The following is a 25,809-nucleotide window of genomic DNA, read 5'->3' as shown; positions in this document are numbered from 1 at the left end:
CACTATTTTAGGGAATATAGTATTTTCTGATGCATCATTTCCCTGGTTCTCCCTAATATTATGCTCTGCCACACAGGTTATTAGTGCACACAACCTACCTAAACCTCAGGGATCAGGTGCCAAAGGAGAGGTCATTGAACCTTATGTGGTCCTGGAACTACACGGTGTACCTGCCGACTGTGCGGAACAGCGCACACGCACCGCTCTACAGAACCAGGATGACCCCCTCTTTGATGAGACTTTTGAATTCCAAGTAAGTCTTTGTCATACTTGCTATAAAATCTGCTGCGCTGTATCTGAATATATTTTACAGATATACTCATAAAAAGCAGGAACAATTGCTTGTTAAAATCTCACACAGCGAGTGATGGTTGCCAACAGAATTTAATATAATAGTTATGATTCAAGCCCAGATCATTGGCGTCTAAAGACTTTTTGAACTGTGGCATTATTAGGAATATCAGAACCAGAATAACAATTGGCCAAATCCTCTTTAGTCATCCCAAAATCTCTTTAGAAGGCTTCTATACAATATACTATTTTTTGAAAATAGTTTTACCCCTCCCTCACATACACTTTAAACGTAAAAAAACACAGTCTTTAATTTTTTCCTTAGTATAGTATGATATAGTATCACAATAATTTGAAGAGAACATTTTCTCGCTTGCACAGTTCTCCAAACAAAAGGCACTTGCTCCAGGCTGTGTATTTGTCAAACTGACAAATAAAATAATTAAGCCTTGTATTACATCACCAAATGTTGACCTAATCCATATTTCAATTACCAGAAGTCTGCCAGCTATATGCTAACGTATAATGTGAAATGCCATCAACAGGCTAATGGAAATTAGTATTAAACATACTAATATACTGTATTAGCTGTAAATACAGTGACAATGTATTTAAAAATAAAGACGTGTTTGTGTGCACGATTAAGTCTCCTAATTGACACTGAGAATTGCTTACTTTTCTTTATCCACGCAAAGCAAAAACGTAGTCACGCTGATACTTGTGACTTTTCTGCAGCTTCTCCTGCCTTATTAGTGTGAAAGTTTCCTTGGAAATGTGTGAAATTTGATATTGCAAGCCCTCATGCAGCGTGGGACGTGCATTTTATTGTAGAGTGGAATTGAACTAGATGCAAATGACACCTCATAACAGGGACCTCTCATTCGTCAGGGACCTCTTTAAGGTTCAGTAATTATTTTAGATTAACATAATCTTCCTTGAAGAGGAGAAGCTATTGTACGTATGTCCATCAGGGAACTGTTTCAGGTCCCATTGTTTTTCATTGTCTTCTCTTCACTTTTTATTTTCTGTAGGTCAAAGATTTCAAACTGTTCAACCACTGGCATCGAAATTATGTTTGCCTATTGGTTACAGTTTGGCAAAATGCATTATGATCTCAATAACTAAACCTCTCTGACTTTCAACATCCCTTTCCTCTTCATCTCCAGGTGAACATGCCTGAGCTGGCCCTTCTTCGTTTCGTTGTGCTGGACGACGACTACATTGGAGACGACTTCATCGGCCAGTTCAGCGTGTCGTTCGAGTGCCTTCAGTCCGGCTACCGCAACGTGCCCTTGCTGGACCTGATGGGAGAGCCCTTACCCCACGCCAGCCTATTTCTTCACGTGGCCGTCACCAACCGGCGAGGGGGCGGCAAGGCCCACCGCAGGGGCTTGTCAGTGAGGCGGGTGGGCCGGCGCGGGCGCGAGTATGTCACGTTGAGGAACACGGGTATCAAAGCGGTGGATGAGACTTTCAAACTGGCCGGCGTACCTCTCAAAGAGGTGATGGACCTGCGGGAAGAAGCTCAGGTAAAGCTCAATTATTTTGCCCCTTTTTTTAGATGAAGTAGATCTTAAAAAAGTTTACACTTAGTAACGTTTGGTTAAATTATTATTATTATTATCATTATTATCCTTATTCATTTCAGCTCATCAGATGTGGGTTTTTGGAGTTCTATGGAGGAAAGTAAATTTGGTTTTGAGATAAAATTATCTGTGAAAGCGCTTTCTTAAAATACAAAAGATTATATAATGATGAAAAAGTCAGTGGTGAAAAGAATCCTGAAAAAAAACAAGAGCGGAGGAGGATTATTAAGCATTTTTTAATAGCAGCAGCATTGGAAACTTCCACCTTAGCGCCACTCAACCCACCTGTTTTAACACGGATACACACACGCATGCACACACACCGCACACACACACCGCAGGCTCATCTGCAACAGTCCATCATTCATCACGCCTCCATTGCTGCAAATCACACACATGCTCACACTCGCGCTCAGGTGGCATTTGGTATTCATCTCATCTGGTCCAGCCTCAACCCTTTTTTTTTTTTTTTGTGATTTATATGATTCATATTTTGGTGTTGCTTTCAGGGCACCATCGCCAATTTCAAAGAGCAGTGTGGGCTCCCCACGGTGGCCAAACTCAAGCAGTGCATCCAGAGCCTGGCCACTAGGCTGCAGAGCCCCGAGGGCACCATGGGGGCCACCATGGTGCTTAAGGAGGGCTATCCTTGTCTGGAGCCTCTAGTTAGTGTGTCTGAGCCCACACGCAAGCTGCTGTCTGCATATGACACGGTCAGTACAAACGTCTTTTCCTCCTGGAGATAAATGAAATGTTTCTTATTAAGTGTGCATTGGCCTCAAAAGTGCAAAACATTTCTGCAACTTTTTTCTTATCACACAGAAGAGCTCAGTTTTTCAGGGTGGCTCTTCATTCCCTGACTTTTATTTCCACTCGTCATTTTGTTACGCTCTTCAAAGACACTGATGATTATTTTCACAACTACATTTTCTGTGTCCTAAAATGACATCGATGCAAATGGGACATGACAGTTCTCCTTGCTGGTCCACTGTTATTATGCACCCTTTAAAATTGGTGATCCATGGTTACCGTGGCAACGACAGGCAGGACATTCTCGAAACAACAGAGTGTAGCTTCAACATGAAGTTCTTTTAATCGTTTGGGATTGGAATGTTAGCACGCTATGACTCTCAAATGTGAATCCAGAGCCTGTTTCCCGTGTTGCTGTTCTGTATACATGACTGACACAGAATGGTGGGATGAAGTAGAAAGTTTTTGACCTTCGAAGGTACTATCAGCCATAACAGAGTGCTGTTTATGTGGAAAATTGTTTTCCTCTGCTATTCGTGCTGTGTAGGGACCAAGGCCAGTCGGTAATCACAAAAATCGGAGTAATTTATGACCCCCCCCCCCCCCCCCCCCCACACACACACACACACACATCAGCTTTCACGACCAGTTCTAACAGATTCAAACATCCACCATTGCCAAGATGATTTAATTTAATTACTTGTCATATTTGCTAATTTATGCAAAACACCATTGCGCTTCATTACAATGTGTGATTAAAATGATAAAATCCATCCAGTGTTATTATTGGCCCAAAAAAGTGCAACACTACAACACCTCCCCCAGGGCAAACACATTATAATGGTAAAACGTCAGATTGCAATGCCCCCCCCCCCCCACACGTATGCAGAATGAGACGCTTGATGACACGTGAAGCAGTCACCCACACGCCTTGTCAAGCTCACGCATCCCAGGCGTCCAGCTGCTCCATCTCAGGATTCTTCCCTCCCTCCCACCTGTGTCACCATTTAGCTATTACACCTACACACATTGTCATACAAGGGTGGCTTAATATTTCTCCCATTGGTGTAGATCAGTGAGGTCCAAACAGAAAAATAGAAGAATGCAAGGCCACTTTAAAAAAATTCCACACGCAGTCAAGCAAACAATTCTCTCTCTCTGTATATATTTTTTTAATTTCTTGTAAATTTTATAAACGACTAAATAACTGCTTTATATTAAAGGTCAAAAGTCAAACAGTTAGTTTTGGGGTGGCCACTGGCCCTTTGTCCCACTCGACTAGATACACCCCTGCACTGAAAAAAGCCAAATCGCATCTACTACATCTACAAAACCAAAAAAACAGCAAATGACCATTTCAAAACATGTACGATTAATCAAAAACCTTCAGTTGGATTATTTTTTTCCCCTCACGCTTGCATTGTAAATGTCAAAGCTACATTTTTTTTAATTACTGTCCCAATACTTCAACACAATATATTTTTTGGGTTCAGATGATTGCAGCCCAGAAACAACTCATTGAAAACGCCGATGGTGTCCAAGAGAGGATTGCGCAGGTGCAGAAAGAAGGTAAATGATAATTATTTTTATTTCTGATAAATACTGGAAGGTATTCATGTCATGTGGTTGTAATTTGAAGTACAACTGCAATCATTTTGAATCGCTTAAGTCACCAATTAGAAAACCAAAATGTATTTGTATTTTGTAGGCATGGAATTCCACGAAGATCTGTCTCGGTTGGCAGAGAAAGAAGGATTGAAAGGATGTAAGATCAGCAAAGCTGTAGAAAGTTTCACGTGGAACGTCACTGTGCTCAAGGTAGAGCATAAACACATATAGAGCACAAATATTGAAAATCTATTTTTGTTCTAATTATTTCTGATATAATGTTGGATGGATGAATGCTTCAAATAATAATAATAATAATTATGATGATAGAAGGCATTGATGTCCTCTGCAGGGTCAGAGCGACCTACTCCGTGGAGCTAAGATGGATTCCCTGGATGCCCTAAGGCAGGTAGCACTGGCCTGCGAGGCATCCGGACTCACCTCGCTTTCGTCCAACTCCTCCTCCTCCACATTCTCTGCGGCCGAGCTGCACTACACCACTCATAACTTTAGCAGGCGGCGAAGCAGCACGCACAGCAACGGGCGCGTCTGATGTTGTTGTCGAGTGGGATGTGTCCCTTTATCTGTGGGAGTCTTACGGTGGTTGGAACGAGAAGGCCTTTTCTGAATGATGCAAAATGATTGCTTTATTTTCTGAGAGAACACCAAGGCTCCGTCCGTCTAACTCAAGCGCAATTTTCTCTTTACACAGAACATTGGGAACTCCTGAGTAAGTAGCACTAAGTAGGCAGCATCAAAAGCTGACGTGTGGAATATGATGAAGGTGCTCAAGCCACATGCGATGTAGCTTTAGAACAGTAGTACATTTTATTGAAGAAAAAAAAAAAACCTAATCGTGCGCTGCTGCTATTATTTATTTGTATAAGTTCTCCCTAAAATCCCCCAAAAGGTTATTTATCTTTTTTTAAAGCTAATAACAAGAAAATATGTTCAAAAGATGTTAATCAAATTTCATTCTAAATTAATATAAAGATTCACATTGAATTAATACATTGATTTTAATAAGAATTGAACTTGTCACACGAGAGGGGAAGATGTAGAATTTTTAAGCATTTCAATTACTGTAGTAAAACAAAACCAAATGGATTTTAATTCATTTATTTATTAAATTATAAGTCATCCTGACAAGTGTTTGGGGATTGAACAACAATTTGAGCTTTTCCTGCTGTTTTAGCATTTGGAACCCTTCCAAACTAAAAACGAAAAAAGGAACCCAGCTTTCAATTTGTTATATTTGATATGAAAACTTATGAAGCTTAGTCTAATTGGATTATCTGCTTTCATATGCTGGATATTCCTAGACTTTAATTTCATGGTAAATTTGAGGTGCTTTCTCCTCTCCTGCAATAATTCAATAACATCGTGTCAGAAAGGATGATTTCACCGATGTTACAGAAACGAAATGTACACAGTCACTAAAGTAAGTAGGTTGATCCGGTAGCCTTTGGTTCCCGACAGGTTGTAACGCGAGGATGGGTAATTGGAGAGGTTGTTTGTCGGAAAGACGTATAGTACATGTGTGGATCACATGACCTCAATTCCTGCGACGGGATGTAAATCAGTACGACACTGTATGTAATGGATCATGGATGTAGCAATAACGTTAGAGGTGTCCGTTAAATAAAGATAGATCAGGGTAGTGGTGTGTCTTTCTAATCAAACTCGTTGACTCTTTGAATGTGTGAAAAACATCAACTGCTTGTTGATGATGGTTATTAACTTTGGCCTTTTCAGTGTAAGATTGTGTTTTGTTTGTAATATTACGGCGTCTTAACCCAAACTTTCTCGAGTCTTGTTATCTGTGTATTTTAATCCGACAGTCGGTTCACTGGGACGGAATCCAGAGTTGAACGCAAAATTTCAGAACTGTGACGCAAATGTCTAAATCACACGACCACCATATTTGTCGAAGTAAATAAATATTTTTCTGATTTATTAATTAAAATAATAATAATTCAAACAAATTAAATCGCGAGCCTATCGTGTGAAAACAAGAACGCTTTAGCTGTGGTTTCAGATATCTAACATCCTAAAAAGTGTTTTTCATCTCTGGTGATCTTCTTACATCGTGGACGAGCTTGACATGAATGTTTTATCCGCTCCCGTAAAACAAACCACAGTATTATCTTCCAGGGTCGCTTCACAAGGCCACTGACATATGGAGACGGTCATACGGGCAAAATGAACCTTTTCGGTTTTAGTAATTAGGTCTGACCTGGTTTAAATTAAGGTCGGTGTACTCGTGAACGGAGAATGCAAATCAAATCAAATTATAATGATGATGTTTGTGTTTACATTCAAAAGCATTTTAGTTTCCTTTGCATTGTTTGGATCTGTCATAAGTTAGGAGGATCTTTCTGACTCCCGAGCAGTCTTAAAAGCAGTAGCATCTTATTTCTCAACTCTGATGTCATCACACATCATTAGTGGGAATATTTGAGATGCAACCAGCGTTCAAGCTCTGAAGAAGTTTCTGTCTCTGGGCAACCACGAGTACGTATTTGCGTCCGCCCTTCATGATTTACATCAATAAATTGGGAAATTCAATTTTGAAAGCAGTTTTCATCATTATAGCAAAGCACTGCTTTTGTCTAAATGAAGCACTGATGGTAATATTTTTATTGCTTTAAATTGAGCACCAAAAAGCCAATAGGTGAGTTTTTCTGCAAATGAGACCTAAAAGGAAATCCACAAATTTGCAAATGCCAAACTGCGAATATGCAGGAGTTCAATATAATGAGTTTTACTTTTGAACTTCTGAAATGTAACATATCTTCTTCACATTTATTCAGACGCCCCAATTCCCAATTTTAGTGTGTTTTTGTTTTGTTACATTGGCTTATACAAACAACACTCCTGCCTTATATAAAGTCAATTATGTCAGGCTTAGTTCTCTGCAGGTTGATACAAACTCCAAGTCTAATCAAGTTGGGATGTTAGGTAAAACGTAAATAAAAACGAAATACAATGATTTCAAAGCTCTCGGGCAATCAATGTTGCTTTTTCGGCCTTGACGCTTACATGCAGTGATTTCTGGAACCTCAGAAACTTCGGGTGATATTATGGCCCGTAGATTCCGAAATTCCTTTTTATGTCATCAGTTTGAACATTAGATCTTGCATATTCTATTGAATATAAGTATTTGCATTTTACAAAGCATCCTAGATTGAAAAAGGAGTAGTCCTGTCAATGTTTACATTATTAATGGTGTTTTTCAACCTCTGCTAGTTTTCTGTACTTGACTTTATAAATACGTTTCCAGTATTTAAAGCCAGAGTGTTTACTTCTGGGTACTTAAGGAGCAGGCCAATAGTCACTGCCAGCCTCAGCTCGATTGCTGCCTCGATATCCTGCACAACTTTTCAGAGAACCCCTAAAGTTCTTACTGTTAACTAATTTGGGATTTTTCCGAAACACAGTTTCGAACAGGGCCGTTGCGTTCAGGTGTCTGTATTTGCCCATGTGTCTTAAACCTTCAGAACCTCTCTGTGGTCATTTCTATGTGGTTGAATAGCGCTTCACGTCTTGGCAACGTTTGTGTTTTTACGCATACGTAAATAGTACCGTACATAAATTGTGCCCGTCATTGTGTTGTGAACCGGTTTGGAAACGTTTTACAGTACCATCAAAACGGCATCCCCATTGACTATGATGGCTTGACCCTATATTGGTTCCTCAACTGTTCTCACATTCACTGTATTTTGTTTGTGTAAGATAGAATGAAGACCAAAAGAGATACAAAATATTTATTGTTGTGTATTTTAAAAGCTATAAATAAAAAAATATATATGACTAATAACTAAATGGACATTGCTTTTATTTTAAAAAAGCTACTTTTTTTTTTCTACTTGAATGTAACACACATACTGTATGTATTCCAGGCTTAATAAAGAGATCTTTTTATGATCAAACCTTGTGTTTAAATAGTATGTGCCTTACTTCCACATTTCCTTCCACGTCATATCTGATTGTTTTCTTTTTACCTGTTTCCCTTACATTTCCAATTTCATTTTGTTCTTGACTTGAACAACACAAACATTGCACACTTGAACACATCTACCAAGATGCGTGTCCTGACAGCTCAATTCCTCCAGGTGCTTTATCTTTGAGGAAGTACACAGCAGGTAAACGGAAAAGAGTCTCCATTGTCACAATTTGCAACAAAGCAGAAGTCAAATATCTTACGTTTGTTTCGCATAGCTGGATGAAACGCGGCATATTTGGACAAACAACTTTTACGCACATCATCAACTCGAATGCAAAACAGATATGACAGGTAAACTTGCAAATTTTGCATTTTTTATTTTCTTGTTCAAATCTAATACGCTTACTTTCAATGCTAAACTGTCAACTCATTTAGAAATGTATATTTGCAGAAATAAATTGACAGATTTTTTTGATACTTCATTTCACATGCATTACTGAAATATTTAATCCGAAAGTATCCCAATACACTTAACCCCAAAAATTCTGGTAATCCATAATAATACACAAACGTTAGTGTTCGATGATTGATCTGACTTCCACCCTCAATTTTAAAAGAGGTATTTTCTCAGTTATGCCAGCAGGGGGAGACAAACATCAACAAGTGAGTTTCTGTTATGGATCAAATTTAACATCAATAATTGACAATATGATCATATAATTGCTGCATGCAATTTAACTATGGGCATTGAGTAACGACTATATTTTATCACATAATTTATTTGTCTGTATTATTCAATCGAAATCAAATTTTATTTCATTTTTTTTCTGGGGAACCTGTGATGCATGGTTAGCAGTCTGCCTCACAATTATGAGGATTGCAGGTAAATTTGTAGCATCCTCTGAGTAAAACATACTTCATTGAAAACTTTAAATGATAGTTTTTCTCTATTTTCCCTGCGATTGGTTGCCGTTTGCGATTCGCATCCGCCTAGTCCAGGGTGTAACCCCCAAATCACACCCAATGTCACCTGACAATGCTCACCTATGACCTCTTAGCAACAAATGTGATTGTCAACCCAATAATTTGTTCTGTTGTGAGGATTAATGTGCATTTGGAAGTTGACTTTTTGCATGAATGTGCTAACTTTAATATCTGAACACGTATCAGTAATGTATGTGAACACTTAACTTACAATATATGGCGCAGTCAGCATACTGTGAAGTGACAGCTTTTCCAGCACATATGTGTTAATGTACTGGTGTATTGTACTGAGGTTGATGGGCGCTGGGATCCCCCCCAGGAGGTGTTGGCCAGCAGATGGGAGGTGATGGAACTGTGTGGTTCGCGTGGGTGCTGACATGACAGCCTGTCGGGCCCTAATGCAGGCAAACATCTGGAGGTTGCCGGGCCCCGTTGCTTTTTGGCCCTGCGGCAGGGTTCGCTAGCCCGGGGCCAGACGTCACCACGAGTGGGGTACACTCACAGTTGAACTCAGCCCCCTGAGAAATGATGTGCTAGCTCTAATCACTTCAGTGTTACTTTCACTGAACTTGTGTTGCAATATGACTGGTGGTAGGAAAGAAATCATTAGTTTGCTGGTTGTGCTTGTATACCAAAACATTAAGCATAACTCCACATTTAGAAAGCTATATGAGCTTGTCATCTTTTATTGTTCTCAGTAGAGGTAATAATGCCTAATTTTGTTTTGATTCATTTTTTATTAATTTAGAAATATTACATCACTCAACCCCAAGATGTTAAAATGTTCCATTATAATATTTTAAATGTGCATATCTTCTTTATCTTCTGCTGTTTAGTTAAATCTACAAACTCTTTATTCAAAAAAAAAGTGGTTCGCAATAATATATATTCCTGTGTGAATTTTTTTTAGCACTCCGGTAATTGACACTTTTTCTCTGGGCTGGAATCCTGGCTGTTTTCCATTGGCTGTTTTTAAATCAGGCTGCTAGCATGGTTCATGCTGGTATTCTACCTTATATTACCATCATATATTGACGCGACCGACACAACACTATCTTGAAATAGTATAATTTTAATCCGCTAAATCCATTTTTAATCAAATACGCTTTTAAAAAATTATATAACATGGCGATGTTTGACTGGCTGACCTCTCTCTCTCCCGGTTCAAAGATAAATGTTTGCAATTCATTTAAGCGAGTTGTGGTCATAACTGAAGTAAAGTGGTGAAGTTTTGCACCACTTCATAGAAGCAGGTTCTTTGGTTTAATTGTATAATGTCAAAGGCATTTGACTTTAGTTAGGCTGCACTGTAAATTGATTCGATGTCATTTTTGTTAAATGCCCGTTTTAGTTCTAATGAAGTATGGACCCCTCTGGTTTGTTTCAATCTATCTGCTTGGGAAACATGCCCACACCCACATAGAGAAGTGTATGGCAGCTCTATTGGGGCTCTTCACATTGTCCAGACGGCCCAGTGTCAAGCAGCTAAATGAATGACTGTTTATATTAGCAGGCTGTTTTTAATGAATTAGAGCCGCCGCTCGCCTGTGTCACTCTCGCTCGGCTCATGCACGCCAGACTCCACTCCTCGCTCTATTCAAGGTGCGACAGGCGGGGGGCTCGGGGGTCCTGATTGCGTCCGTCGGGACAAGGTGAGCCAGGCGGCCCGACGGCGCCCCGCCAAGGGCTCTCTGCTTATTTACAAAGGGCATCTGGAGAAAAAGGCCGCCTATAACCCCGCCGGCCGTCTTGCCGTGTCGGTGTCTGCCATGGGCAAAGGCTTACCTGTTTGTATACGTGTACGGGGAGGGCGGGCAGGATTACGGAAGCAACGCTCACACAATTGAACAAATATGTATACAAGCTGAGGTTTGCCACCCAGCCGCACGTATACACTGGCGACAGGCCTCCTCCGATGAGATCGCCTCTGGTTTTGCTCACTCTCGGCCACATATGTCAAACTCAAGGCCTCCAGGCTAAATCCTAAAATTTCTTTTTTTTTAAAATACGCATTTATGCGGCTTTAAAGAAAACAATAGCCGTAAACTATAAATCCCACAATGCATCTCGATTTAATATGCAACTCTTAGGCATTTTTTAAGATGAAGTAACATAGCGTGGAAAATCCAGATAAACAGAACAGTCAAGTTGCTCTGAGACAGAACTGACCTGGATGAATGAGAATATCCATAATCACAATCTTAAATAGGAAACAACAGATGGAGGCAAGGGATGGGAAAAGGAAGACAAACAAGTTTGTGCTCTTTTCTTGAGGATCATGAAAGTCGCTCAGAGAAGTCACGAGTTTTACAATCAAGCAAAACTTCTCCTGCATTTGAGTGAACGTGACCACAATTCATTTTCTTCTTCTTTTTACGCCAGCAATTATTTCCTGGGCTCATCTCTGCTCATTTTCTTGAGTTGCCACCCTCTCTTTTGCACTGTTAAATTAGCCAGCATCTTGCAGCATGCGGTAGCTCCTGAAATTGCTTTTGTCCTTTTAAGCGCTGGTTGCGTGGCTGGCAAGCATGCACGTGGCGTGTATTCGCAGCGACTAACAGCGGGGTGGGAGGGTTAAGATTGCTGTAATCACGGAGGGCTACCTGTTCATTAAAAGGCCTGGCGGGGGGTCGGGGTGGTGCTATTCACAGCATTTAAGAACCAATTAAAGTGACACAAGCTATTAACACGCTCACCGTTTGCTGAGAGGAGGAAAGTGTGAGACAAAATTCACATTTGAGCATTTCTTTTTTTTTTATGTTTTGGAAAGGTAAACTAAACTAAAAGTTTTGGACTTGGAGCAGACTAACTGTTGGTGAGAAAAACTGAAAAAATAATTGGAACTCGTGAATGGCTGCAATTATCGTATAATGTGTCTGAAGATGGCGCGTGATTGCTCAGGTAGGGGGTCGGGACACGAAGACTTCGGCGAGGTAACGCATACACTCTCGTCAGTGTAATTGTCGGAACACGCCGCTATTCACAATAGGCTATGATTTTGACGTGCATAAGATGACAAGATGCCTTCCTTAAAAAAAATCAAAAGAACATACTGATAAGATTGTGAAGTGACTTGATTTGTTCATTTTTAACTTGTTTGAACGGACATCATCACATTAAATAACATTATAATCATGGACAAAACTTTTGCCGACTGACAACTTCCTTTCTTTAACTTTCTGTAGGACTTTTGCATGGCTTGTGCGTTTCTTAAAATGATGAAAAATGGCGGGACCTAAAACATGTCTGTGAGGAACTCCTGTCAAAATTGTAATTGAGTTTTTTTTTTTTTTCTTTTAACATTGTGGGTGAGTTTGTTCACAGTGAGCGCTTCAATCATCAACTTTGACGTTCTGTTTGAAGTCGTCCCGGTATAAGGTTTGCAATGGATCCAGTTGTTACTAAAGACCATTAGCACATACAGACCAATTTTCATCAAACGGGTAAATTGCTATAAGTAAAAAAAAAACAAAAAAAAAACAACTTTCCCATCAAGGCATCATCCTGTCATCAGCTGGATGCCTCATTTAATACACATTTAAGAAAAGAGCAGGTGATTCACCCAGCATAGAAAACATGTGGCGCCATTGTGCGACACTCTTTTGTTAGTTATTTAAAACGATGATAAGGAAAATGGAATTGAGACACTTTTAAAAAGACGGCTGTAATGGTAGTGAAATTAACTCTGGGTGAGGGCTGTCATTAAAACAGGACAGGCGCTGGCTTCTGGGATTCTGAATGGCTAATAGCACCGAGGCTCCACGTTGACTATGGGGTTGAAACAGCCCCGCTGAGCGGCCATGTCTACTGTGGACTGGAAGTGTCTAATTAGACTTGGAAAAAGTTGCAACTTTGATACATTCACTGAGGAAGATGATTTGACACTTCAAAGTGCACACAATATGACTCTGTGTGTGTGTGTGTGTGTGTGTGGATTGTGTTTGATGCTGCTTGAGAGATTGTTATTGTTTTGGACATTATCGTCAAATTCATTTTCGTCCAAGTAGTTTTAGGAAAGTACACCTACAAATTGGTCGAAAACTTTGGTTTAATTTGCTGTCACTGACTCCAACATACAAGACTTCTGCAAATTTCGGTTCAGCAAGTATCAAGGGTGATTTTTTTGTGATATTTCTTCAAAATGAATGATCACTTTACGTATTGGTATGAACGTTAAGGCAGTTTTATTACTTTAACATTTTACAGTGTTTAATTGTGTTTTTCACATGCTTTTTTACCGTTGAATTGTTTCTTTAGCAAAACAACCCAAAGTTGTGCCAAATTGACCCAACTTTCTGGATCAGTCCAATTTTTAACGGTTTTTAAGCTTTTATGGGTGGAAGTTTGTTTTGCACAATTTTTTTTTTGTGTGCACAAAACACTTTTTGTGTATGCGAAACAACCCAAAAAGTGATCGTTTTTTTGTAAAGCAACCCAATGTCGGGTCAAATTGACCCAACTCCCTGGGTTGGTCTAAATTTTAACCAATCAGTTTTTGTGGTAAAGTCTGCCGTTGAAGACAAAAATAATACGTTGAACTGTCAAGCTTTTGATATGTTGCCGTCTTTAGAAACTGATATGACCGCATATATAAAGTATGTATATTTTTAAAAATCTGCAGCCATGGGTGAACTCGTAAAAATGCTCCGAGGGGAAGCTTGTTTCCAAGTTTGCCATTTTTTTGTTCATAACAGTCTCGACCGCAGCGCAGACCAAGATCAAAACAGAGCTAGGCTGTTATTGTGCGTCCACAGGGGAAAAGAAAATGAAGACTGATGGCAAACAGACACAAAAGTGCTGTCTGCAAGTTTAGATTTAATACTAAATTTCATCACAGTTGACAGATCAGGGAGTAAAATAGCACGACAAAATCTCTTTAAATTCCAAATTTGACTTTTACTCTGAGTTCCATATACACAAAAACTATGGCCCAAATTGGGGAAGACCCCCTCTAGTGCAAACACTTGGCTCCATTTCTGACTTTTATGCTTTTACCTCAAAATGGTCTCCTTTTGTTAAAGGACAACTCGACACTTTATACAGCAATTGATTAGTGACATGCTTTGTGTCACATAAAACAGGGGGAAATTATTGTTGCAACAGTTTCTAAATTCTGAATCAACCCATCCATGCATAAATAGTACATAGTGGAATCTTCCTTGACTTATGAGTTTTTTTGTTGTTGCTGTTCCTTTACCAAGTTCATGAATTCATTAACTTATCATTAATTAACTCACTTATCAAATCATTCCCCGCTCCATTTAAAAAAATGTTTTTAAACTCCCTGTAAAATGATTTTTCAAATCTCAAAAAAGGTCAAGGGGAAATTTCCCAGCTTGCACAGGTGGTGACTGAGCTCCTGAAAGCCATCAACCCTTTCACACATTTTTTTTGTAAACTAGCCTGCATGCCAACGTTTCGGAAGTGATTGCATCACCTGAATTATTTGGCTGTGTGACACAATACTTTTGGCAATGTAGTTTAACAGCAAACAATATGGACTTGAACCCATTGTTGGCAAATGACCAGCAGGTTGATGCACCCGCTGACTCTCAGTGAGGAATGTTGGTTTTCAGTGGAGTGCAACTGCGCGCACACATACACACATAAAGACGGTACGGATGCATATACAGGCGGACAAATAGACACCACCACCATGCTCACTCACCCATCTGTCTTAAGCACACATACACAGCGAGGAATCTGTGACCACTAATTGTGTCTGGCCTGTGCCGTCCCTCGTAGGCCGGGTCATGGGAGTGCTGCGGTGCAGGACAGGGTAGCCATTGTGGTAGCCTCAAACATAGCTTACGCTCAAACCTGTTATTACCCTGAGAAACTATCATCGCTTCTTTCTTTCTTTCGTTCTTTTTTTTTTTTTTTTTTTTTAATATTACTCCACCCTCGTCGTGCCCAGTGCGTTTAATAAAGGTACAAAAAAAATTCTCCAGTAGTTTCTCTCATGATAATCATTATTTTTGTACTATTGGAGTATTGCGCAATCACCCATCTTAAAGTAATTTTTGTAATTTAGATTATTTCCAGTTTCAGTCACTTAAAGGTCCATTCTAGAATGTAAAAGGCCTGTCTCTCATTATTTTCATTTATAGGGTTCTGCCATCCGTAAAAGCCAGAACAATAGTGTATGACAAAATGTTATGGAAAAATGTTATGAAAAACATTAACTATTTATTAATTTTGAAATAGTTAATAATCTGCTTAAATAGGCCAACAATGCTAGAATGACCTACAAGCACAATGGAAAATGGACATTTGGATTCTATGTTTACATTATGTTATAAATTATTTCTTAAAAGATGATTAGCATCCCTTGTCCGATTGTGCCGATGGAATCAATCTCCTATCTCATTTTTGGGTACGGTACCAGTAGTTTTAAAAAGTGTAGACAGGCTTGCTTTTAACTTTTTCTTTTCAAGGACTCTCCTTCAACTGTTGACTTGAATTAGCCTCTCGCCGCCTTTATTAGCAGCAGCGGTGGAATCAGAGAAGGCCGCGTCTACGTGGAGGAAGGAAGGGGTGGGGGGGCAGCGAAGGGAGGTTGCGGAGGGGGGGGGGTCCTCAACCGCTAAGTGCTTTACTTGTGATCTCCGATGGCGGTCACGGGGTCGCCGCTCAGCCTCAGCCTGATGACTTGTGACACGGCGTGAGCAACCAAAACCACTTGTGAGAGCGCTGCTTGCACAAAGCCACATCCTCGACGTTATTAAGTAAAACGCCAGCACTCGCGCACATGTGCCGCACGACCGTCTACGAAAGGCGACCTTTGTGTCCTTACTTCATCTTCTTAATGCTCTCATGGTCAGCTTGGTGCCAGAATATGAAGTGATAAGCTATTTGTGGACCAGCATGCAATTAATGGTTCAGAATCAGACCTCGGGTTTGTGTTTACGGGACGCACGCTCTCTAATCATATCACCAAATTAGATGTAATTTGAGGTTTTAAAGGGGACTGTTCTCCTTTTACCCACCAGTTTAGTCTAAATGTCCCGGCGTCAGACATGTTGTAATTAAAAATGAAATGTAATCATGTACAACACATACTTGAGCCATGACGGCAGACTTTGGGAAATGTGTGAGGCTCGGTGGGAAAACGTATGGCCAACACACCAGCTGCCGAGGGCCGATGCCAAGATGCGTACAGTAGACTGCTCATCCCTGTGAAAAAAAGTAGAACTCTGTTTTAAAGGCTGGGCGATCATAAACAAAATTATAGTGCTCTGTAGATCATTTTTTTTGACTTTGTCTTTCAGGAAGGTCAGGAATGATGCATGCTTTTTCTAGACAGTTTATTTAGAAACATTTTGTTGGTATTAAACATAGTTAAAGGTTCATAAAAACTTCACTAGATATATTAAAAAAGGAAAAGTATGACTTAACATTCTTAACAGACATTCAAGTGTAACAATAAAATAACCAGTGTCATTATTATGACCTAAAATCAAACGCTCAATTTAAGGGGATAATATTGCTTTGTGTTCTCTAAGCAAACCTTTCTTAATTTTGGCAAATCGTAATGTCGGGAAATTGTTCTATTACATAACCGAAGGTTTTTCTGCCCGATACTTGCAAGTCAGGCCAGATGAATCTCTGCCATTCTCAAGCCATGGCCTAATCACACGAAATACTCTCAAATGTCAAACCTAAAAGGTAAGCAGAGCACAGCATTCGCTCACACAACTATCGGGGTTAGCACCTGCATATACTCAAATGTTCAGCAAAGTTGTCAACATGTGGCTAAGTGTAATTAAGTTGCTTGCTAGTGATGAAGGGCCGCTCCCATATTTCTTCTCAGGCTCTGGGGCTGTTGAAGGCACATTTCACCCAAATATCGACACAACCCCAACTAAAGTTTAAATGGGTGGATTTTAGTCGCTGCTGTTTCATTTAAAGCAATATTTGCATTTCAGATGTAATCCACTGCAGATTGAAAGAAGTTCAATCACCACCATTTTCTTTGTATATCATGCTATTGTGTATATTGCATACATTTAGCTGCAAGGATTCAAATAGTCCAATGGGAATAAGTGACCGACTCTTAATCCATTTAAACTCTGGCCAACTTCTCGTCTCGCTTCTGCTCTGTGTAGAACAAAGTGTAGGATCAGATCAAATCTTTCTTTGCTCTCTTTTCCCACCTCTCCTTGGCTCACCCCCTGATCCCCCTCCACCTCCATCCTCATGCGCCCAGACTGTCTCCTGTGTGTTTATCTTCTCATCAAGCCTCTTTATTGGTAAATAAGGCTGGCCTGGCCCCCCTTCCTTCTCTCTTTTTTCACTCCTTACGCTCGTTCGTATCCATCTCAGTCTCAGTGCTACTTTGTGTGTAACTAGAGGGCAGTGTTTAGGCTATTAGAGCCGTCTATTTACAATCTGGAGTTTCCTATTGATTATGTCTGCTTTCGCTGTGTGTTTACATGGGAAAATAAATAACATATGTGGCCAGCTCATTCTGATTCAACATGGTCTTTCCATTTCTTTCCTTTTTCTTAGATTTGAATGCTCTCATACTTTTGTCTCAAAGCCATGGCGGCGGGAAACATTTACGACAAAATTGAAAAACAAAATTTTTCTTTAAAATACTATTGAAGAAGAAAGATTGTTTTGTTAACATTCTGCTGTGTCAAGGTCGAATAGATGAACATATCACATTAATCATCCTCAAGTAACAGTTTTAAAAACTGTTTTTAAAAACTGTTTTAAACTTAAACTTAAAAAAAGAAAGAAAAGAAGCCTGAAGCATTTTGCTCTATACAAATTTAGAGGTGGGATATGGCTACTGTTCAGTCCAGGGGTCTAGTCTAGTTGGGCACAGAGCCCTTAAACATCCCAAAGTCTCAAGACCTTAAAACCTTTAGCGGGAAGTTATCTATGTATGTTTTTCAAAATAACTAGAAATATTGTTTGTCTGACTGATTTAGCTGAATAATGCATTTTCGATCAAACAAAAAAGTGTGGACACCCCTCTTGGAGATGTTTTTAATAATATGGGAACTAAATGAGCAAACGTTTGTAATAATTATTTTTTTTACATTTACATGAGCAATTTTGCTCTGTATGAGTTAAAACTGAGTGGCAGCAGGACTAAATTTCAGCAAGGGAAAAAAACAACAACATTTTAGCTAATTATACAAACAATTGTTATGCAATAGTGTAATCAAAATATTTACATTTAATGTTTTTTAATCATCTAAATCGTTGGTAAGTTATCTTGTTTTTGTGGAAAATTTAAACGTCTCTGTTTGTTTCTATAAGTTATTCATATCCGACTATGAGAGTATGTGGCCTAGTAAATATGGGTTGCGTTAAAAAAAAAAAGGATGCCCTACATAGCATATTTGTGCCTGAGAATCTAACTTGTGTATTTGGGCACTTCTCAGTGCTTGGGTTTTTCTGTGGACCTCACCATTACCACCGTCTGAGCGTGGAGAAAATAAATGCAAAGTCAGCTGTGTGTTTGCTTAAAATTTGTGAAGTTAGATGCTGTTTAATTTGGAATCCTGCACTAAAAAAAAAAAACCTTACCAAACCATAGAAGTTTCTTTGTGACCATCAGAGGGCAGTATAGTTCTGATTAAACCAATGGCTCCTTCTCACCTCAAGGTCTTGACTTGATGTCTAATGGTCACTGGATCTGTCAATCAAAAGAGTATCAGTTGTTCCCATCAACCTTCAGTTTTGCACTCGTGTGATTTTTTTCTTTTCTCTCCTCTTTTTTTGTTCCTTGCTGTTGTTGTTTTGCTGTGTTGCTCTGTGGCCTTGCGGCAGCTGCAGACATGCCTCCAGATGACAGTCTAATCAGAATGCATGTCCATGTGAAACGCCACCAGTCATTACTATACTAAGTATAGGACGGCCGCTGCCCTCCGCCAAATGTTTTATGATAGCCACGCAGTGCTCAAATATGTGAGAACTTCTCTGCAGAGAGTTGAGCGTGAGGCGATGTCATGTTGGCTTGGCACGCAGGCCTTTCAAGAAAAGAAATTTACAATCATTCCAACATCGTATGCTGAGCACAATAATGGCTAATATAAAGATAGCTCTCACCTATTTTTGTAGAATTATGTCTAAATTCTAAATATCACCTGTAAGACTAACTTTAAGCAAATTTGAAATATTCAGACAGGGATAAGATGCTCCTTGTTTTCTCTTTCTGTTAAGTTTTCATCTCGTTTTATCTGCACCACATTTGTGGTTTAGTTAACGTTTGTAAAGGTTTATTGTTCTACACTGCCTTCACTCAATCACAAGTTATCCAACTCCAGTCATGACTTCTGTCAATCCAGCCGGTGTTTGATGACACAAAGTCGCACCATGTCCTGTGGCTAAGTCCACGCTGGATTGGGTACAGCTTTGAGGCTTTTGGTCAGGAACCAGAGCTGACCCACAGAGGCGCCTTCACCCGAGCCAACAGAGGACTTTTTCTCTGGTGTTGACCAAATACTAAATGCTGCTGGGATTTTGCTCACGGCTCAGACGCACACAGAGTGATATAGCCAAAATCATGCTATGACTGTCAAGGCCAAAAAAGAAATGAGAACGCCTGGTAGTGTCTGTCAGCTAAAGCCCCCTGTCATAATTTGATTAAAAAAAAAAAAGTTTGACAATCTTCAGAATTCTCAAGCCAAAGGAAAGATTTGAATCCGAAACTCCCAAACTGATAGGGAGACTATAGACCACTTTTAGATTGTGCTTCCCTGCAAACAAAAATATGGATACGCATCAACACAAATTTTGTAAAATCATCATAAACGGCTCCATGAATATATGACTTCCTTAACAATAAACACAAATCTTTTCTCAAATTCAATTGCCTCTTGAATAATTTAAAACAGTGCTCCCAAGTCTCAAGGTTAGGTCAGGTCGACACATAGCGTGAGAATCAGCGCCACCCAACTGATTTTATTATTATTTATTTTTTTGTAAGAGAACCCCTCATAAAATGTCCATAATTTTTTTTCCTTCATGTCTACCATTACCCATTGCCTGAAAACAATAACGCTTGTAAAACACTTTTTATTTTTAGTGTAGTTGTAAAATACAACCTGCTGAACGTGTATTTTATTTTAATGGAGATGCTGCTTTTATGGCGGCCTGTCATATGAGCCCTATCAATAGGGAGGAGGCGAGAGTTCACTTAATGGATGTGCAAATACACTGGGCCCAACACGACTCAACAGGTCCACATTGCCGTGTATGGCTACTTAAACTTGCAGCAATTAGCATACAGGAACGGGTCTGCTCACTGGAAATGCAATCAGGGAATTAGCCGCGTGCTACATCAACCTGGCGCATGCCTATTAAGTCCACGTTATGGACGTGGCATTTGTTCACATCAGCGCCCAAGATGGCAGATAATTGGGCGACGCTAATCCGGTAATGCTTACAAATGGTCAATTTACAGCCAGCAGCACTGATTAAGGCGCCAGGTCGGACATTACGGTGAAACACGTGACCCTGCTTAACGCAAGTTAGCGCTTGTGTGAGTGTCGGAGGTCGGGTCGCTTGTAAAAAAAAAAACAAAAAAACAGCGCTGCCATTAAGTACAGCGTCGTTAACTGGCACATCACGCTCAACTGCCATAAAAAAAAAAGGAACAGTACTTATTATGCTCTTTATACCTTGACCCTCCTATAACCTGATGAAATTACTAAACGATGAGTTGGCATGTAGTTTATGAGGATTTTTTTTTGTGCAACGTTCACTAATAAAATTGACAAGCTGTCCTTTCCGAGCGGACCACATTTATTTCAAATATTGTACTTATTGTTGCATGGACATTCTTAGTGAGACTGCATACACAGATGGATTTTGACAAAATAAAAAATGACAAGCCTTAATCAAAACGTTCACTGCAGCACAGCAATCTAATAAAACATACCGTTTAATTTACGAGCAACTATGAAATGTTGCATGCACATGACCTCATGGCTACCTACAGTATTTAACCTAATAGAACCAATATAAGCCCCATATATCACTTATTACTGATATGGAATCGATAAGGATTCAATTTGCTAATGATACTGAATGGGACTTCCTGGATTCATTCAGACGGCAGAGCTTTTATTGGGGGAAGCACCTTTGGATTTCAATGCACATTTGTTTTAATAGATTAGATTTGTTTCCCCTTTATTTTACGCTTATCATACGTGTGGATTTCTCGACTCTCATCTCCTGGTCTCTCATGGCCCTCATAAACACTTTACCTGAGAAGAGGATGTGTCATTTGGCACATTCGTGCGAGTAGAGTCCACTCCATTATTATTATTCCTCATTCAGAAAGGATACTTCCTCCCCACTTGTTGGACGGCCATCTTGCCTGTTACTCGGTATTAGTAAACGTGCCATAAAACAAAAACAAGACAAGAGGTTTGCTATTGTGTGATGTCACGCACATCATCTGAGTAAACTACATTTTCTGTCTGATATTGATTTAAAAAATCCGTTTTTGACCATTTTGAGTTCTCAATGTATTTTGAAGTCTATCCTCGGGAGGAAATGCCTACTCTTATCTTTGGATGTCACAGGATACATGATGTTTCATTAAGATATTGTTCTTTTAAAACAGAATCTCATGTCTTTCAAGTCTTAATCATGGTGATTTAGCAGAACTTGTTCACAAGAGGTCCACTGGGCCTTTTCAGACATGAGCATTACAGCCGACTGCTGGAAGGTTTTCATTTGATTTTGGCCAAAAGTCTGGATATCATCAGGTGGCCGACACGCTCTGTAAACAGAACGGGCATTGAATACATTAGTGGCCGCATCGATTGAAACCTTTCCTTCCGTAAAGCATGTTGCTAATGTCCGCTCCCCTCTTTTTTTTTTATTTACTCAGTCTCGTTGTCAATCATTTCTTTCTCGCTTTCATCCACCTCTTTTCTATATTGATATGTATTTTTATTAAGATTTATGTGACATGATAACATGAATAAAGCTGTTGTTTAAAAGAAACAGGGCCATTATGGACACATTTATTAGGACATGGTGATACTTGTGGGAATCGGGTAGCCCTCAAGGACGACATGAGTAGCCCGTTCCAAAAATAGCTCACCAGTGATGGGACATTGTTCTTTTCTAGGAATGTTCTGATCATTTGAAACAGTAAACGCTGGCAGAAACTTCAAGAATTAAAGTGTTGAGTACTGGTATTTACGTGTTTAACGTGATCAGTAGCTACGCTTAAATGGACAAAGTTTCATTATTATGACATCATTTCCTTATCTGATTGAGATAACATAATCCTTTGCTGGGTTCTGTGAAAAATGCAGAGGCAGATGAATTCTAATCTGGATCTTCTGTTGGGGCTCTGATGCCAATTAAGGTTTGTTCCAGTACTTTTGACCAAATCAGTGTGTTTGATTATAATCGATTGTCTTGAAAATGATTTTCCATAATTTAAGATATTATGTATTGAACTGACAAGTAATCTGCCATTCCAATGTCTAAAATTGTCCGTTGTCCAATTGTATTGAAGACATAAAGACATTGTTTTCATTTTATTGAGCATATGACATCAATGGAAGAACATTACAACAAGGAAGACAAACATGCAAATTGTGTAAGGATTGAAGATAATAATTCAAACAATAATAAACATTACCGACGCTTTCCTTTCTTGTTTGGAGATGACCTTTACATGCCTCTGTGGTGCCATTGTGTGCATCTCTTTGTGTGTTTGGTTTACTGACAAAAACACCAGCCAGTTCCACCTGACTACATATTACCTTCTCACATTGCCATGTAAGTTCAAACAAAGACCACGAAAGACTTGACGTGTGTTCATTTATTCATGTATTACTTTAAAGCTGCATATATTTGTTATCTGTGTTTGCTATTTACCTGCACGTGAAGCACCTTTCATTTTATTCAAGTGCCCACATCCTCTTGCACTCACCGATAGACGTTAGTGTGCACCGGGAGCGGTTTCAGGGTGTGGGGGGGTTTGGGGGGCAGGGAGGGTCCGGTGGTTGTCCTGTCGCCTTGGCTCCGGTCTGATCAGTACCAGCAGACCCTGTGAGCGCTGTGCTGAGAGTGCAAAAGCATGTCAGGAAGTACACAGCTGTTTACACACCAGGCCACAAACACACCACACCGAGACGCCTCGCCTCCTGATAAATAATACACATAGCCGACAGACGGCCATATTGCTGCCTGCATCGATGTGTGTTCATCTTGGCGGCCTCGACAGCAAATAGGAACTACTAGATGTCATGTCTTATTCATATGTTGCTCTATTTATCATCTATTTGTGGAATTCTGGACCGGTGTATGGAATTCAATGTCGTTTAAAAATATTGAGTGGCATACAATTATCATAAAATGTCTCGTGACATTGTGTCAGGTTTTCGAGGATCCTCATGCAGTATATTGGACTGTATAATTTTTATTAAATCATAAAAACAAATGGCCATGATCAAAGAGAAAGCTGCCTCACCCTCATTCACCGACTGTACTCAGCCTTCATACCATAAAAAACAACTGAGCTCTCTGTGGCCATCCCAAGACTGTTCCTAATCAAAAATAGTTGGCTAAATTGAACTAGATTATCACATTCATAAATTTGAAAAGATGTAGTCTGGATTGATAACAAACAAACAAACAAACAAACAAACAAACAAACAAACAAACATGAAGTTTTAAGTTTCCTGATTCAAATTTCCCCCCCCCCCCCAGAAGTCTCACTATAGTTTCTGAGTAATTCTGCAACCTATCTAACTTGAAGCAGGTTACCATTCAACAAATATGTTGATGAAGTGTAAATTATTAGATTTGAAAAAAGATACTTCTTTTTCCAGGTTAATATTTGAAAACAATACGCAGTATTAAAAAACCCGCAGTTTTTCTCATTGAGACTCTGCCTGTGATGAAGGCTCCTGAGTGGAGTAGGCCACTCAGACAAGACTTAAATACACAGAAGGGAGGGGAAGAGGGGAGGGGGGGGGGTACATCTCTGATCTCCTTTATTTGGTTTAATTAAATTTTCAGCTCTAATTGCAATTAAGGCACTTAGTATGTATAATAATGTTTGCATCACAGAGCAGCACAGATGCAGTCCATCAAAGCAATTAAATATTAAAACGGTTGGTGCTTGTATTAATAGCAATGCAGCATGCCCATGTGTGTGTGTGTCTGTGTGTGTGTGTGTGTGTGTGTGTGTGTGTGTGTGTGTGTGTGTGTGTGTGTGTGTAAACACAAGCATCCACTGCAGAGAGAAGGCTCTCCCTTGGCATTGGTGCCATTACCAAGAGACTTCACCGTGCTATCCTTCGCGCCCGTTGCTGATATGACCTATTTTCAGTGCAGCACTTAAACACACCAAGGTGGAGAGAAGAGAGGGGAAAAAAAAATCCCCACGAGTGTTTGAATATCCTTCTTGCGCCTACCAGCTCATTGTACTGTAAGTCTAATGCAGAATTAGTGTTTTTCCGCAAAATAATTCATGAGTGCACATAATGAGTGCATTTTTAAGTCAAAATGACGATTTGCTTGATTCACCTCTGCTCTCCCCTCCTCCTTTCTTGATGTTTCTTCATTCCCATGTGATACCTTCCCTTTACCACACACATATATTCAAATGTTAGAGAGGATACTCAAGCACATCCCAAACTAAATTTCTGTGTTTATGAAAGCTATTTTATTTCTATGTACAGATATAAAAGAGGGAAGGAATGCAACATGATTATCCCAATACTGAATTTTACGACGTGATCCTATGGTAAGTTATATAGTCAGTTCTTTGAATATCAAGTGTGAATCTTACTTACACTACATACACAATACTTCAATTATCATGATTGTCTTTGTTACCGACTTCCTCAGTTTGAGTGTTTGACTCTACAATTTTGATTCAAAATCATTTCAGTTACTTAGCAGCATGCAGTTGGCTCAATTTCTCTGGACTGGTAATACTCCAAATTGTTTTGGTCAATTCAAAATTGTGACTCTACTTTGGAATATTTGGCCGAAACCTGATCTTATAATTTCTAAACGCAAGCAGCATAACATGTGCTCGCCATCTTAGACCTGCTTTTAGCGGCTATAAGGTCCAGTGTACTTTTTCGTCACCATATTGTCAGATTTCCAAACACGCTCAAGTAGCCAGCACGAAAACGCCCGGGCCATAAATGAAAGTGATAAACAATCCCAAGGTCATTTTAATGAAACGATTCCTTAACATGGAAAAAAAATCAGGCAAATAGACTGAGGTGCACTAATGTGAGGACATTAATTTTGGTCTTCAGGATGGCTGGAATGTGTGGCGGGGGGAAAACATCAGCAGTAAAGCTGAGCGACGTCCGGCCCCGGCTAGGCATGCGTGGTCAAATATAGCTGCCGCTGAGACTGTCTAAGTACAAGGCTCCGCTAAGCTCTAATGGATGGGTGTCGCTAACCTGTGGTGCAATCACACCAGATTCCACAGAGACATTTCTCCACAGTGGCAAACAAAGAAAGCAAAAAAAAAAAAAAACAAAAGCGCGGCTCGGGCCATGCTAATCACGAAGCACGGTGGAGCGTCTGTGGCCTTGGCGGCGGACATGTTATTTGTGCCCTGTGTGATTGGGAGAACCACCGTTGGCCCGTGTTGACCGAGGGACCCTTTCAACAATAGAACATAAAAGC

At 39.8% G+C, this 25,809-nt stretch overlaps 1 protein-coding gene and 1 long non-coding RNA gene across 2 annotated transcripts in view; both read left to right on the top strand.

Moving 5' to 3' along the window:
• plcl1 (phospholipase C like 1) overlaps positions 1–8,142 on the top strand; it is a 38,276-nt gene extending 30,134 nt beyond the window's left edge. Inside the window, exons 7-12 of the mRNA XM_085920329.1 lie at positions 77–253; positions 1,458–1,820; positions 2,387–2,590; positions 4,121–4,196; positions 4,336–4,445; positions 4,588–8,142. Of these exons, the coding sequence (XP_085776455.1) occupies positions 77–253; positions 1,458–1,820; positions 2,387–2,590; positions 4,121–4,196; positions 4,336–4,445; positions 4,588–4,788 (1,131 nt within the window). The 3' untranslated portion in view covers positions 4,789–8,142. The remainder of the gene's footprint in view (positions 1–76; positions 254–1,457; positions 1,821–2,386; positions 2,591–4,120; positions 4,197–4,335; positions 4,446–4,587) is intronic.
• A 253-nt stretch (positions 8,143–8,395) lies between these two features.
• Positions 8,396–25,809, top strand: part of LOC147050813 (uncharacterized) — a 60,956-nt gene continuing 43,542 nt past the window's right edge. Inside the window, exon 1 of the long non-coding RNA XR_015067281.1 lies at positions 8,396–8,532. This is a non-coding gene — a long non-coding RNA (uncharacterized LOC147050813). The remainder of the gene's footprint in view (positions 8,533–25,809) is intronic.

This window comes from Syngnathus leptorhynchus, chromosome 9, assembly GCF_054491065.1.
Source record: "Syngnathus leptorhynchus isolate UIUO chromosome 9, UIUO_Slep, whole genome shotgun sequence".
In the NCBI taxonomy this organism is placed as follows: Eukaryota; Metazoa; Chordata; class Actinopteri; order Syngnathiformes; family Syngnathidae; genus Syngnathus; species Syngnathus leptorhynchus.
This window is presented reverse-complemented; position numbering and strand designations above follow the sequence as displayed.